This window comes from Gavia stellata, chromosome 23, assembly GCF_030936135.1.
Source record: "Gavia stellata isolate bGavSte3 chromosome 23, bGavSte3.hap2, whole genome shotgun sequence".
In the NCBI taxonomy this organism is placed as follows: Eukaryota; Metazoa; Chordata; class Aves; order Gaviiformes; family Gaviidae; genus Gavia; species Gavia stellata.
Window position 1 is genome coordinate 5,136,790 of NC_082616.1, and position 17,141 is coordinate 5,153,930.

General features: G+C 42.3%; 1 protein-coding gene across 4 annotated transcripts in view; it reads right to left on the reverse strand.

Moving 5' to 3' along the window:
- The window catches only part of MACROD2 (mono-ADP ribosylhydrolase 2), an 884,404-nt gene that overhangs the window by 282,051 nt on the left and 585,212 nt on the right, over window positions 1-17,141 (reverse strand). For all 4 annotated transcript variants that reach the window (XM_059828569.1, XM_059828570.1, XM_059828568.1 and 1 more), the window contains exon 7: window positions 9,121-9,151. In XM_059828569.1, the coding sequence (XP_059684552.1) occupies window positions 9,121-9,151 (31 nt within the window). The remainder of the gene's footprint in view (window positions 1-9,120; window positions 9,152-17,141) is intronic.

The window sequence follows — 17,141 nt, forward strand, 5'->3', positions numbered from 1 at the left end:
ACCACTGCAATAGATGCTTCCTTCTGTTTTCGTAAGCCACTGTATTTTACACTATTGTCTTAGGTATCACATCTTCAGACAGAAGAAAGGCGAATGTGTTTCCAACAGTCAGCGGCACACAATAGCTTTAAACACAGTCTAAAGACAAAAAGGCACAACACTCTTCCAGACCCAAGGTAGCCCTCCATTGACACAACCACCACCAAGATCTGTAGCATGTAGAACTGCAGAATACATCTTATAAACAGGATCCTGGCTTAGAAACAGGATTAGTCATTCATTACACTGAATCATCTGACTTTGCTATTCTTCTTTGGCCTCAGCAGCAGTTGCCCTTTCCAATGATATATGATACCATTCCTATCTAACAAAGATGCAGAAAAAAGGACAACACAGCGAATGACCCTTGGAGGCAGACACACCTTTAAATTGTCTTTCAGGTACTTCAATAAGACTCAGAATAGCAAGTCTATTCTGTTGATCTTTTCTTTCGTTTTAGGAGAAAGAGAAAGTACGTTCCCTAACAACAATACGTTTTACCTTTCACGGGCCACCCAAAATCCCCTGTATTAACACACACTTCTTTCACACTTCTTGAAGTGGCCGTCAGATACCAAACATGAATAAGAGATGCTCTTGGTAACATGGAGTAAATTTATGCATATTGTGACTTTCTGTATTTGTTCTGGAGTAGTATTTAGGGTCTCCAACACTGACTAGGCCCATTACGATAAGTATTGTATAGATACACAGTACGAGAATATCTGCTAAGGAGAACAAAAAACAGGAGAAATAAGGGGCAGCTCCACAATATTCTGCGGCCAGACCTAGCCAGACCTGTTGCTGTGCACTAGAAATAAGGAAAGGAAAACAGCTCCTCTTTCTCATTCTAAGCCATTTACTATCTAATGCAGTCACAGAAGTTCAAAAAGATACAGTTAATACCTTTGTGGTAAAACTAATTGATACATGTCACACCACAAATATTATTCCTAGTCAACTTTAATGTCTCAGGTCTTTTAAAAGCTACTTAAGGACACACAAGCACAGACTAGTACGTCTACTCTGTTCTCATGGAATAAGTTTTAAAACTGTGAATGGGATTCAATTTTAACTGAATACACTTAAAAGTTTTCATTTGTAAACATCAGATAAAACAATTCTACAGTATTAAAATGATTGTGGGTGATGATTTAGGACTAAAAAAAATCTCACCCTAGGCACTTTTTAGATCTTTTTGTAGCTGCTAAAGTATAGAGAATGTGTGTTGTATAACTAAGATGACATACAAGACTAGTTATGCCACAGTGCATGGGTAAATGAAGTTGCTGCTAATAGAACATACATCAGCTCTAGTGAAGTTTTCAAACCCAGGAGTAGTTTTACAGCTGTCAAGATGATACCTATTCTTCTTTAACTAGATTAATTTTATATTAAGTTCCTCCTTTCAAGGAAGCTCAGTTGCATCATGAAATTTGACTGAAACCATTAAACTAGCTGTCTGTCTTTTTACAATGTGTTTAAAACTCAGAGGTAACATCCTTCATATACAACATTTTCTGTAGAAACGGGGAAGGCATGAAACAGATGTTCATATAATTACTAAGTTGTCACACCACACTTAATCATGAATATGGTTAAAAGACAGCCCCAACAGCACAATGTTCTTCTTTTGCAAAGAAAACCTGCTTTGCTATAGCACCCGATGAGATCTCACCAAGCAATCTGAGGTAATGGTGCGATTCCCTGATATGAATCTCGCTTGTCAATGAAGAAAACATCTAAGCAGCTTAGAATCACAGAAAACCCCAGGTTGGAAGGGCCACGGCACCTCCAGAGGTCATCTGGTCCAACCTTCTGCTCAAAGCAGGAACAATTTCAAACTTGGTTGAGGTTACTCAGGGCCTCAAAGAACCCTAAGGGAGCACATCTTTGTCTTTGCTTCTGAATGCTGACTTCTCAAGGTGAAAAATAAATGTAGAAAAGTAGTCATGAATAGCAATATACACACTTAACTGGTTGATTTAATTGTCTGAATAGGTATCCAAACAATTAGACTAGTTGCTAGTAGCCTCAACTCTTTGAGACAGTAATTTTTAAGTTATCTTGGGCCAGTTCATTCCTTTATATACATTTAAAGCTAAATAAAGTGAAACTGCATCATTTTGAACTTGGGCATCCTTCTGCTGCTGGCTTCTTCCACGATGCTGTGGTATGTTCCACACTCATTAAAGCCAATGCAAAGTAATTATTTCCATAAATACATGGAATTCACTAATGGACTGGGGTCCAAGTTTAGTTTTAGAGGCATGCTCTTTTCTGGGGGAAGGGGTAAGATTACATGAAAGAAAAATTTTGGATAGCGATAATTGGGCCTTTTACCAAGAAGTATTTTATACTTCATGTATCATGTTAATTTAATGTCTCCAGGACAAGGTCCGTATATCTTTATTTTCTTACTTAAGGTCATTTCTTAACAAATTAGCTTCAAAGAGCTTTAACTTTTCCTGATTGTAAAGCCATAGAACAAACACGTAAGATTATCTTGTTGACATCAGCCAGGAAAATTTAGAAAAGGGAATTAAGTGATACTGTTGGTATATAACAACACAGAGTTTTAACTTTCATCATGGTAACTGAGACATTCTTAATTCTTTGAATGGAAACCCACAAATATCATAAACAAACATTATATCTGACCAGCTGAAGCCCTGTTTGTGATATCAGCAATATGTTTTCTGAATACCAGAGATCTTTTCCATCTCTTTTATGCTTTGCAGAATAGTTTGCCTGGGAAAAAATTAATATAAAAAGTGAAAGGAAAAAGGGGGAAAGCGCCCAAAGCACAACGTGTTTTTGATGCCTTTGAAGAGGTCACTGGCTTTTCTTCAACAGTTTGCAGATATTGATATAGCTTATTGCAAAAGCAACTAGACATGAGCCATGCTAGGAGCTTTAAGATGTAAGCCGCTATGAAATTAGAGCAATAGAGCACACAAACAATTGTTTCTTGTAAAGTAGAACCAAAACAGTGAGGTTAAAGAGTGTGGGCAGAAGTCGCAAGACTGAAGGGGGCAATTAATATATGCAAATATAAACTCAGAGCAGTGAGCCTAAGAAAGGAGCCAGGCTTTCCAGGCTTCACAAAGCCTTAAGTACTTCATGCTTCTGCCGATTTTAAAAAGAAAAAAGTAACTGCATAGACTCTCTATCTCTTCCTAAAATGAAAAGGGAAAAGACAAAAAGCGAGGCCATGAAGCAACTGAGTATTCAGTGCTCAAAAGTCTAAGCTTTCGAAAGGAAATTTTTAAGGACAGTCACTAAACGCCATTTCAATGAAGGACAGGATTTGTCCTCTAGTATTCAGGGGAAATGCTGTAATTTGTACCAGTCAGCAAGAACTTCAGAATAGATAAAATTCTATCTAGTCTAACTACAATATCCATAAAATGCCAATTTCCACTGAAAAAGAGAGTTTAAGTCTCTCATCTGAAATCAAGTTTGAGCTTCTCCTTGCTAAATATGTCATATGAATGTTAATTTTAGACTGTTGAGAGCTCATCGATTTACACTTTCCAGTAATAATTTTTTTAGTATTTAAAATATGGGAAGAGACCAATTAGTATCATGGACACTACACTGTCTGAAATAAGAACACTGTTAAATAATGCATGCAACAATTTTTTATACAAGTAGTAATTAGATTTCTAGGATTACTTGAATATTATAATAGTCATTTCATAGCTGTTACTATTATTAATTTTAATAATAATCTCAGTTAACTGGTGATCAGTCCCAAAAGAAGCATCGGCAGACGAGTTATCCTATATCCACATTTTCACTAAAATATTACATTACACAAATTACAGAGTAAATAAAGTGCAATTAACTTCCCAATGAATTACAAAAAATGACTGTTAAAACCACACAGTAGTGTCAAAAATGTTGATGCAGTCTGAGTTGAGGGATGAGGAGCTGCTGATCAGGTTAAAAAATTGGCTTAGTTAAGAGACATTCTTCTTAATGGGAGCTTTCTTTATCTGACCTACAGGATTTATTTTTTTTTCCCCAACCACAGAGAATTTATATGATAATATCCGTTTTCCTAGGTCACCGTAACTGACATCACAATATTCAAATGCCAATGATCACGTACAGCATCAGGCCATTGTGATTGTTACAGGGACTCAAAGCACCAGACTGGAGATAAATACAAGACTGCTTCATCGTTACTTATTATACGTTTGTGTATAGCGGCCCTGAAAAATTTGAGGGTAACTCCTTCCTTGGAAAGATGATAGCGCAAGCCTTATTAGAATTGGTCATTATAGAAATACGTATCTTAGGAATGAAACGCCAACAGAAAACGAGAAGAAACAGATGGGAAAGATGGAAACAGATTGCCTCAACCTTTAGCCCTGTGTCAGCAATTTATTCTGCCTTTGAAAACATTCTCACTCAGATTTTCAGAGGGCTTTTATAATCCTTCAGTAGTGCACCTGACTGTTAATCCCTTGTTATAATCTATCTCAGATCACCTCACAGGGAGAAGAGCTGATGGATACGCTCCCAGCCCTCTGCAGATTGGCAGGATGAATCATTCTTTGGATACTGAGGAGGACATGCTGGAGGTCAGGACAGCTGTGACATGAGCTGGCACTAGACCAAGGGACCTCTCTCCCCAGATAAAGACAGAGCAGAGGATCTGTATTACCTCCCCTGCATCCTGTCTTGAGAATGTATATGCTTCTGTTCCTGCACACACTGCATACTTTACTTTTATTTCCCCCTTGCTTTCTAAGCTTGCTTTTCAGACTCTCCTTTAGCAACACATAATAAATTTAACCTTGCAATGTTTTGCCATGACCAGGCCAAAAGCTACAAGTAAGCATAAGTGTCCCGATTCCAAAAGAAACAAGTCTTACTCCAATGTAATAAAGGTGTTCAAAATGTGGTGAACCTGGGTGTTTCCACTGCCTAAATCACTGCAGACATTCTGCACTTCCATGACTCTTAGTGTCTTTTTAACTCTTTTTAACTCTTTTTAACTTTTTCTCTCTCTGTGTTTTTAAAAGAAATGCAAATATACATTCATAACAAAACCTGAGAGCTGCCATTGTCTTTTTTTCATCAGAAAGGATAGATGATATCATTTTAGTGAAAGTCAAGCTAAGGTAAACCATACAGCTATACTGATGTATAGACAAAAAGAAATACCAACTGGAGATGTCTCAAAGTTTTATCTTTTTCTCTCTCCTTCCCCCGCCCCCCCCCACCTTCAGTTTAAAATAACATTTAAAGTCTTGTTTATGTTGCCAACATAAATATCTAGGAACAGAAGCCAAACCCTCTATTACTGTAAAATAACAGTAAGAAGGTAACAGATAGGTATGCATAGACCATAATATCTTCAAGTCCTTCCATATGTAGTCCACCCCATAATTACCTCTCAACAGAGTATTGTGACAAACATGAAAATTCCTGTATTCTCATATCCATCTGTAGAGCCTTGTTTTAATTTTGCAGCTCGTACGGTTTGTAGCACCATATCAGATATCCCTGCTCACTTTGCAGGCTGCAAACTCCAGAATTTGTGGATAGCTTCTTAAAGACATGATAATGAGGTGCTCTTCCATAAAATCTACTGAAGAAAGTAGCTTTTTTTTTTTTTTATCCTCCTTCTGGCAGTACCTCAGACATAACAAGATGGTAATTACGGGGCAAGTAGATGTGTAAATGGTGATTCACTGTGAATAAGGTGAAAATCTGACACATTACAGCCTAAAATAACACTTTTTACCCTCTGGACTACAGATTTGTCTTGTAGATTTATTTCTATCACTTTTTAATTTTTTTTTAAACAGATAGTAAAATTGCTTTGAAAAAGGGAAAAGAGACAAAATGTAAGAAAACCCCTTAAAAATCTAGCTGGCCTACAGAAAAGCTGTGATAAGGCTAAGATTGCACTCTCACTCATGTTTGAGTTGTATTGAACAGCTACTGAGGATCCATTGCTTGACACTCCAGTACCTCCCCAACGATACGGGAGTGACGCAAGTCCTCGGTACTCCTCCTGAAGCAGTTTTGTTTGTGAAACTTCATGCCCTTGTTATAAAGGAAAGCATTTATTGCAACAGAAAAGAGTAACCCAGGGATGCGTGGGGATATGAGTCTTCACAACCTTTGCTTTCTTAGACTGATTATCAGTTTATAAGCATATTAGAGGTGACAGGGACCTCTTAGGAAAAAATAACACCTCTTTTTTTTTTCTTCTCCAAAGTGCCTGTGGGTAGACCCTTACTTGTTTTGCAGACCTTACAAACATTCAGCATTGGTTGCTTTCCTCTTCTTTTTTTTTTTTAAAGATTTAATCCCTCATTTGAACCTATCAGACTTCGAAAACAAAGATCCCTCATGAGTGAATTTGTTGCCAGTGCTCTTTAAATAGGAGCACGTTAAAATCAAAGTTTTGACTCCTGGCACAGTGCCTTAATGGCAAATGGCCTTCTCAAAGTTTTAACTCGTTCAAGCTGGAACATCCACAGTGCTATGGGTGGAGACAGAGTGTCAGGAAAGTGTTTGGGGAAGAAAGGCAGACCTTTCGTCTATCCAACACCCTCTCATGAAAAGCAATCTGCCCTTAGCCAAAACCTCAGTAAGGTGCTTGCTTGCTTGTTTCTTCCCAGTTTCCTTTTTATGGGAGTCATGCAAATAGGATAGGATTGCTCTCCAGAGAACTGTGACTACCCTCTCCTAATAATAATAGAACAGGGAAGCAATCTAAGCTTTTACAAGATTTTGGAGCAGAACGCAGTCCAGATTCTTAAATTGGATGCACTCAGTTGATCTCTCGCAAATTTGTCCACTTCCGTTCAGAGGTGAAACTCAGTTCTCAGCCAAGGGTTTCTGAAGGGACAGCATTTGCTCATACAGATCTGAGGTGAGAAATCAAGGCTGCATGTTCCTTCAATAACATTTTATTGGGATAGTCCAGTGTTAACTGCATGATGCATAAAGCAATATAATCAGCTAGGCCACCAGGAATGAAGTTGATCTACTCGCTTGTCTAGACATTGACTTTATCTAAAGGAATGTGCATGTATAGAGAGGAAAAACCCAACAAAACCAGAAAGATGAAACCATGGCTTTGCGGGTTTTGGGAGTACTTTACACCTCAAACACATCAGATAGCAGTTGCAGTGCTAAAATTATGCTATCAAACATTCTTGAAAATATTGGCACCTGAAGCCTGATGCAGGGTTGCCTGTTTAATTACTACTCTCAGGCAGTACATCAGAGCCTGGAAAGCAGGTTCTTCCTCCTCTCCCCCAAGCTAAGTATTTTTTTTCATTGAGGAATCGAAAGTATTTATTAAAACGTAAACAGTAAAGTCAATTAGAGATTATATTCCCAAAACAAACAAACAAAAAAGCAGCCTCAGAAACCCAGAGTATTTTAGCAGAAGTGTGCCTTAATTCATTTCCAAAGGTGAAAACAGCAAACAATTACTGAAAAAGCATCTGCCACACTATATAATGTTTCAGTTATGCCACAGCTTTCCAGTTAAAATCAATGCTAACTTCAAGAAAAGCATCCGTTACCCTCAGGAAAAGAAAACTCAAGATTCCTACCAGAGACCCTTTCCAACTTTCTTTACTGATTTCAGGAAATCATATTCCTCACCTGCTGAGACCTTTCCTATTAACTAGGTTAATTCTAAAATAAAATGAACTATTATTATTTGTACAGTCCACTTACTAGTAATTTCCATATATTTACACCATGCCTTGCCTGTTTTTGTAAACTAATAACAAAAATGTGTCTATGTTAAGATTTAAAGATCAAGATTTTAGTCCAAGAGTCCAGAAATAAAACACAGGGACCTCCGCCCCCCCGCTCCCTGAAGGTTCAAGAGGGGGACCTGAACTGAGGACCAAGGCAGAGCTTTATCTGAAACCTGATTCACATTCAGTGACTTCTAGTGTTTGTGGAAACAGCATCCACATGTTCTTCTGCAAAAATGAAAGTGCAGTTAAAGCAGAAAAGGATACAGCACACAAAGTAATTTAGATTCTACCTTCGGAAGCCTAATTCAAATTTACAATCATCAAACAATCAATTTTAAATAAGAGGTCCTTGAAAAAGAAGAAACAACACTAAATATTCCTGTCACTTTTTCCCCTGCATCTGCAGTATCTGATTAGTCAAAACTCAGATTAACTTATCTAAAAGTTACCATATTTTATTTTCATGCAGCAGCAGCTATGTCATACTATGGTGGTACGTGATGACTGCATTTTTTATTTATTGCTGCTTAGCTTGTTTCTGTAAAACCCTTGAATTGTACAAGTAATCCAACCTACCACCATTTGTATGCGTTTACTGAACCTAAACGAAAGGAAAAAAAAAAATCAGCCTACGTTATTTTTAAATGAAAAGAATTTTTTTTAAATTTGCATGTCCTCTCATAAACGTCTCCACATTTTTTGTCTCCACATTTTTTTCCAAATGTTGAACAGCTTGTCTTTTTCCTCCTTGAGATATCATGCCCACTTCTTCCACAATGTCAACCAAAGAGCAGCTGACTATTAGTGATGGATTGCCTTAACATTACAACAAAGCAAGTGATGAACTTTTATAAGAACCCTTTCCCTCCAGTTCTTCAGGCGGTATTAATTTGCATGTAAATTAATAAACTAAAAATGTGGGAGCTAAGACAATTTCATCTTATTTTAGCAAGTTTGCTTGAGGAAAACATACTTTTTGCCCAGTCTTGGGCATTAAGGAGTCTTGCTTGCTTGCCTGCTGGATGGAAAATTTTGCCAAAACCCTGTTTTTCCCCGAAGCCACAGCAGTGTGTTTAAGAGTTACCAGAGCTGCAGAAGCATAATCACAGTTGTGGGCCTTGGCTCACGGGCTAAGGGTTGTACAACAGTACCCTACTGATCAGCACACTAGTATCCAGTCACGGCCAAAGGCTTGGGTCTCTGTTATTCAACACAGTGTCAATAGATTCACAAGCCAAAATGGCTGACGAGACATCCAACATGAAATACGTTTAAAATAGTAATAATAGGAAAAACTGCATAAGCAATAAGCAACATTTAAGGTCTTACTTACCATAAATTCCTGTTGAAATACAGGGAAATGCCTGTAAAACAAATGAAAGAAAAAAAAAAATCAGTAGGATTTCGGTTGCCGAACTTTTTATCAAAACCAAGGGTATTTTTAAATGCCTGTTTTTCAACACCCAGAGATTACATGTTGGAGCCTTCACTGTTACGGCAGTCAATTCACAGGCGTTTTCATGTCATTATATGAAACATATTCCATATGTTTTCCTTGCTGCCATGTTAATAAAGCCGTATTCTTTTTCTCATCTTGAGCTACGAGCAACATTTGAACCCAGAATCATTATTAAAACTGCCATTTGAGCTAAAAATTAATACCATGAGCTTAAATTTAGTGCCATAAGCTAGTATGGTAGATAAAAGTCATATTCTCTGGGTAGAGTTAGACAATGTTTCTTCAGTAGTAAAATAAGCTTGGGCAACTTAAACCCTGCCCTGCCCTCCCCTGCCTCTTTGCCGTGCCCTCATTCACTGTAACCTCCTTTTTTGTTTCAGAGCCTTTCATTTTTAACCTCAGTTCTTTGAGACGTATGGTTTACGGTGTGACCCAACCCAGCTGTACTGGTACAAGTCAAAGGCTTGCAAACTGGTGCAGGGAGAGGAACTAGAAGGTGCTGGGTGAAAAGAAAGGGTACATTTTTGGGTCAGCTTGGACACCAAAGAAAATGCATCCTGCAATAAAAGATGGTTATAGACAACACTGTGCTAGCAGGGACAACAATTTAGGTTTCTCCTAGCTCTACATGTTGTCTAGAGATTTGCATTTCCGTGAGCCAGAGTCAGTTTTCCACCAGGAGGAACCAAAGCTGTACATGGTTTCACAAGAGAGACAATTTTCTTTGTGTGCAGTTGATATGTGATATCACCTTTGCCTCTCACCTCTGGACTGACAGCCAACACAGCTCAAAGGTACAAGAGCACCTGGGACGAAAGTCTCAAATATCCACCCTCAGGCTCCCTCCAGGTCCCCTGGCGATGAGTCATCATACAAAAGAAAGGAATTCTTCTTTACTTAATCACACAGGAAAACATTATTCAAAGCTAGTGCTTGCTTTATATTTAACCAGGGAATTAATTAGGGAATGGTGATTAAGAAAGAAGAGGTCTAATGGAAAGAATACATCCTCCCCTCCCCTCTGAAAATACTTAAGTAAAATAAAGTGGGGGAGAATTATAGTCTAGTTCCTTCTCACAACCACTACAACTTACATCCTGAAAAATACTTAGCTTTGTAGTTTGTACCCAATAAATCAGCTCTTTAAGGAAATGAGGAATGGAGTAGGAAAAAAAAAAAACCAAACCAACACACACTGTTACAGAGCCCAGGCTGAGGTGGCAACAGATGCTCCAGCAAGGAGAGAGAGGCCTAAAGGATGATTTTATCCAGTTTAGCCACAGATTTTAAAATTCACCCCTGTTGAATTTTCACATGTTAAGAGATAATTGCTCCAAACAAATGTTTTGTTTTGCATTCTTTTCCACAACTTGAGTAAGAGCACATGATATAGGTACTCTTATCAGCCACAGGGAACGAGTAACAGAGTCTTCAAGGTCCCTTCTCTTATTGGCCCCACAACTCTGGGCAAGGGGAAACAGTCCTGCAGCACCTCCGAAATCCCATCAATCCTGCAGCTTCCTGGGCAACACCACACACAGTGCCTACAGAAAGCAGCACCACCGCTGACGACCTCAGATCCCCACGCGCCTGGCAAAGCCACCCACCTGGGGGACCGCGGGCTGGGGCAGCTCTGCAGCCCCCGGGCAGTGAAAGAACACCATGCACCAGCTCCCCCCATGTCACTGCAGATTTATCACCTGTGCAAAGCAAAGGGTATCTGGCTGATACCACGTCCAAGCGAGATGCATCTACTTAAAGCCCCGATGGCGATCTTGAAGGGGTTTACAAACCAACCACCGTATTATGGGATGGGCTCAGCACACACCCTCAAGATCTGGCACGGCAGCTGTGTTTATTGGGGCTGAGCCGGAGCCTGAAGGGAAGCCTGGGGGCTCCAGGGGACTGGGCTTCCTTTTCAGCTTTGCTTAGAGGAAGAGAAGATGAGACAACTGCATTATCAGCATTGCATGGCAGGCGCTTGTCGCGTTTGCTCATCTTCATTCACAGAATACACTGCTCTGAGGCTGTTTAGCAAGCTACAGCTAGCAATGTGTGTGTTGTGCGTGTTTCTTAATACCTACTTTAAAATTACTGTGTAGACACGTCATAATCATTACCTTGCTTTCAGTTTCTGTCATGCACCTGGAAACATAACTGAATGGAGCTACAAGAGTGTGTAAAATCCCATCAAGCTCCTTCTGAACACCGATCTGTGGCATAACTTAGATGAGCTCTGCCCTCTCCCTCATTCAGAGATGAACACGGCACATAACCAGCAGACGTAATTTTGTAAAATGTGACAGTGCTTTTATTCATTCAAGAAAGACCCGTGCCCGAGATCACATATCAACTGTGTTTCCTCTTGGCTCCTAGGGAGACAATTTAGTCTAGATGCCAGGTTGAAATTACTGGCAGAGCAGTAATGGAGAACTCACAGTGTGGATATCAACATACTACAATATTTGGCTTATGGACAAATGATGTTAAGGTTTCTAACCTTTTCTGTGCATAATAATATCTTAATTATATATTTGATTTCAATAAAAAATTCAATTTCACAGTGGGAAACATTCATTCCTATTTCCACAATAAAACGCTTCTCATCTTAATTTGTTGCCGGTAACTGCTATTTATTGACTAACCTTTAATTTCTTTGCTACTGAAATAGTGTGTTTGCTTTACTTGGGGGGCTAATAAGAAATGCTACCCTGACAGCACTCAAAATGGATACAACTCTGGAGTAAAACACATCTAAATAACGGCCAGAACTTCCTACTACTACATTGCTGCCATCATCCAGAGAAAGAGGCCAAATTAAATCAGCTGTGTGAATACCATAAGACTGAAATTGATTTAATTCCTGTAGGAGAGGATGTGGGCGCTCAGCCTCTGGTCCTTCTTAATCTAATGTCTCTTTACTAAGCCTACAGAAGCAGTGATAATTAGAATGAAATGTAATGCAGTTTCAGGAGGAAAATTTACAATAGTCACCATGCAGAGGCCAAGTTCGAATTTAAGACATTTCAGTAAGAGGGACCTGGGTATTTAAATACTTAAGGGCTTGTCTACAACAAGGGGTCCTAGTTCACACTGAGCTGCAACGTCTTAACTGCTATACATTAGATTAATACAATTGCTATGTCTACATGACCAGATGCCTCCTACTGCAGTCCTAATAATTGCTACCACAGAGCAAGGACTTTCTTCAAATTAAGCTCTCGGCATTCTGCACCGGCATCCCAGTGTCATTTCTGCCACGACCAAGCCACATACAAGGTAAGCGCTTTTCTTCCAGCACATAACACAGCAGACAAAAATAATACAAAAAACAAATGGAGCTTTCTCAGACTTCACTGAATCACCTCATGAAGCGGACTATCTAATACTCAAGCTTGAGAGCTGTTCCTTCACGTGACTTTCACTACTGAATCTTCACAAAGAACTCGGGAACTTTTAAAAAAAGTCTTTCTTTTTACTAAAATTGCAAGTAGAAGCTCCTGAGCTGTCTGCCTTTATCCCCTTGACATTGCTCGGAGTTACCCGTTCACAGCGCCTCTTTCCGACCTTCTCCCTCTTACTTGCCAGCAAGTAGGAAGTCGCCCTGGGTCTTGGCTTTAAGCACTGTACCAGTGCAACTGTATTTGCCACAGTGGCCAAGAAAATGATATGCAGTTATTTCTCTTTGCCTGTTTTTTAAGGATCAAAAATAATTAACTTGCCTTCCACGATCACAGAATCACAGAATCACAGAATCAGTACGGTTGGAAAAGACCTGTAAGATCATCGAGTCCAACCTGGGGGGGGGGGGGAAAAAAAAAAAAAAAAAAAAAAAAAAAAAAAAAAAAAAAACCACACAACACAACCACAAAACCCACGCCACACAACAACAATAACAAGCCACAACCCACCCAACACCACACAGCACCATGTCCATCAAGCTACATCCCACAATGCCACATCCACACGCTCCTTGAATACCTCCAGGGAGGGTGACTCTACCACCTCCCTGGGCAGCCTATTCCAGTGTTTCACCACTCTCTCAGTGAAGAACTTTTTCCTAATGTCTAGCCTGAACCTCCCCTGGCGCAACTTGAGGCCATTTCCTCTAGTCCTGTCACTAGTCACTTGGGAGAAGAGACCAACACCCACCTCTCTGCAACCCCCTTTCAGGTAGTTGTAGAGAGCGATAAGGTCTCCCCTCAGCCTCCTCTTCTCCAGGCTAAACAACCCCAGCTCGCTCAGCCGCTCCTCGTAAGACTTGTGTTCCAGACCCCTCACCAGCTTCGTCGCCCTTCTCTGGACACGCTCCAGCACCTCCATGTCCTTCTTGTAGTGAGGGGCCCAAAACTGAACACAGTATTCGAGGTGCGGCCTCACCAGAGCCGAGTACAGAGGCATGATCACCTCCCTGCTCCTGCTGGCCACACCATTTCTGATGCAAGCCAGGATGCCGTTGGCCTTCTTGGCCACCTGGGCACACTGCTGGCTCATATTCAGCCGGGTGTCGATCAACACCCCCAGGTCCTTTTCTGCAGGGGAACTTTCCAGCCACTCATCCCCAAGCCTGTAGCGTTGCCTGGGGTTGTTGTGGCCGAAGTGTAGAACCCGGCACTTGGCCTTATTGAACTTCATCTGGTTGGCCTCAGCCCATCGATCCAGCCTGTCCAGATCCCTCTGCAGAGCCTTCCTACCCTCAAGCAGATCAACACTCCCTCCCAACTTGGTGTCATCTGCAAACTTGCTGAGGGAGCACTCTATCCCCTCATCCAGATCATCAATGAAGATATTAAACAAGACCGGTCCCAAAACCGAGCCCTGGGGGACTCCGCTTGTGACCGGCCGCCAGCTGGATTTCACCCCATTCACCACAACCCTCTGGGCTCGGCCATCCAGCCAGTTTTTTACCCAGCGAAGAGTGTACCTGTCTAAACCACAGGCCGCCAGCTTCTCTAGGAGAATACTGTGGGGAACAGTGTCAAAGGCTTTGCTGAAGTCCAGGTAGACAACATCAACAGCCTTCCCCTCATCCACTAGGCGGGTCACCTGGTCATAGAAGGAGATCAGGTTGGTCAAGCAGGACCTGCCTTTCATGAACCCGTGCTGGCTTGGCCTGATCCCTTGGGTAACCTGCACGTGTCCCGTGAGCGCCCTCAAGATGAGCCTCTCCATAACCTTCCCCGGCACCGAGGTCAGGCTGACAGGCCTGTAGTTCCCCGGATCCTCCTTCCGACCCTTCTTGTAGATGGGCGTCACGTTGGCAAGCCTCCAGTCATCCGGGACCTCCCCCGTTGACCAGGACTGTTGATAAATGATGGAGAGCGGCTTGGCAAGCTCTTTCGCCAGTTCCCTCAGCACCCTTGGGTGGATGCCATCAGGCCCCATAGACTTATGAGTGTCCAGGTGGCATAGCAGGTCGTTAACTGCTTCCTCCTGGATCATGGGGAGCCTATTTTGCCCTCCATCCCTGTCATCCAGCTCAGGGGGACGGATACCCTGAGGATACCCGGTGTGGCTGTTAAAGACTGAGGCAAAGAAGGCATTAAGTACCTCAGCCTTTTCCTCATCCTTCGTGACAAGGTTCCCCGCCGCATCCAGTAGAGGATGGAGATCCTCCTTGGCCCTCTTTTTGCTGTTAATGTATTTATAGAAGCTTTTTTTGTTGTCCCTCACGACCGTGGCCAGGTTGAGCTCTAGCTGGGCTTTCGCCTTCCTAATTCCCTCCCTGCATGACCTAACGAGGTCCTTGTACTCTTCTTCACTTGCCTGCCCCTTTTTCCAGAGGTGGTAAGTTCTCTTTTTTTCCCCAAGCCTCAGCATAAGCTCCTTGTTGAGCCAGGCCGGCCGTCTTCCCCGCCGGCTCTTCTTACGGCACACGGGTACTGCCTGCTCCTGCGCCTTCAAGATTTCCTTCTTGAAGTACATCCATCCTTCCTGGGCCCCTTTGCCCTTCAGGACCGTCTCCCAAGGGACCCTCCCGACCAGTGTCCTGAACAGGGCAAAGTCTGCCCTCCGGAAGTCCATGGTAACGGTGTTGCTCACCCGCCTCCTTACTTGGCTAAATATTGAAAACTCTATCATATCATGGTCGCTAAGCCCAAGACGGCCTCCGACCTTCACTTCACCCACCAGACCCTCTCTGTTTGTAAACAGCAGGTCAAGCAGGGCACCTTCCCTTGTAGGCTCGCTTACCAGCTGCGTCAGGAAGTTATCTTCGACACACTCGAGGAACCTCCGGGACTGTTTCCTCTTAGCTGTGTTGTACTTCCAGCAGACATCCGGTAAGTTGAAGTCCCCCACAAGAACAAGGGCTTGCGACTGCGAGACTTCTGCCAGTCGCTTGAAGAACACTTCATCAGCTTCTACGCCCTGGTCGGGTGGTCTATAACAGACCCCCAGCAGGATATCCGGCTTGTTGGCCTTCCCCCTCATCCTTGCCCATAAGCATTCAACCCCGTCGTGACAATCATCCAGCTCTATACAATCAAAGCACTCCTTGACGTACAGAGCCACCCCACCGCCTCTCCTTCCTTGCCTGTCCCTCCTGAAGAGCTTATAGCCCTCCATCGCAGCACTCCAGCCATGCGAGTCGTCCCACCATGTTTCTGTGATGGCGACCACGTCATAGCTGCCCCGCTGCACGATGGCTTCCAGCTCCTCCTGTTTGCCGCCCATGCTGCGTGCATTGGAGTAGATGCACTTGAGCTGGGCTATCGGTCTTGCCCCCGGCAATGGCATGCCACCCCTAGGCTCACCTCTGGGTAGCCTGGCTTCATCCCCTTCCCCCTTCGAGTCTAGTTTAAAGCCCTCCTGATGAGGTTTGCCAACTTAGGGGCAAGGATTCTTTTCCCCCTTGGGGACAGCTGGACACCACCTGCACTCAGCAGGCCCGGTGCCACGGAGACCACCCCATGGTCAAAGAATCCAAAATTCCTCTGGTGGCACCAGTCTCTGAGCCACGCGTTGACCATGTTTGCTTTCTTATTCCTTTCAGTGTTCCTCCCCGCCACTGAAGGGATTGCAGAAAACACCACCTGCGCACCCGATCCATCAATCAGTCTCCCCAGCGCCTTAAAGTCCTTCTTCATCCCTTTCACGCTTCTTTGCTCTATCTCCTCGCTGCCAACCTGCAGCCAATCCTACAGAACCTTAGCAGCATGAAGAAATTGTAGAAGCACTAACACACAGACCAAAGAAAGACCCAAAGCTCCAAAAACCTAAGGGCCAAAACACTCTCCATGTCAGAGAAGCAGAAACTTGAATCCTTTCTTCAATAGAAGAATGCCACACCCCACTCCTGCCACTCGGAGGACCTGGCCCAAAACCCAGCCAAACTGTGCTCTCTTAGAGTGCCTCCGTTTATTATTTCTAAAGTCGGACCCGAGTTTTTGTTTTTCAGCTTCCTGCATTTGTATCAAAATCTTATGGTCAGATGAGTTCCTCTGTGCAGCAGGCATTCTTGTCTTAAAAGTAGTACAGTGAACACCTTTGCTAGATTGTTTGTCTTACAGCTGGTGATTGCCTCATGAACTGAAGTGGCAGGTGAGTGGGCAGAGAGAAAATGACTTGTTTAAGAGCAGCCCTGACAACACTGCTCTGCTGTAATTCACGAGGGTGAATGCCAGAGGGAGTCTGCAGAGGTACAGCAGAGCGTTATAAGGTAAAGCTGCCTATGCTACAACGAGCTCTGCTGCGTACAGTTAACGTGCTAATATGGGACCTAATACAGGCCTTTTCACACCTTAAGTTCCCATGTGTGTTTTCAAAAAGTTCACTGTAACATAAATATATATTTGTAATAACTTTGTAGAACACCACAGATTAATAATGTTCTGGTTTCCTTGGAACTTTACTACCTCTATGCCTTGTTGTGTCCACCTTAAAAAAAAAAAAAT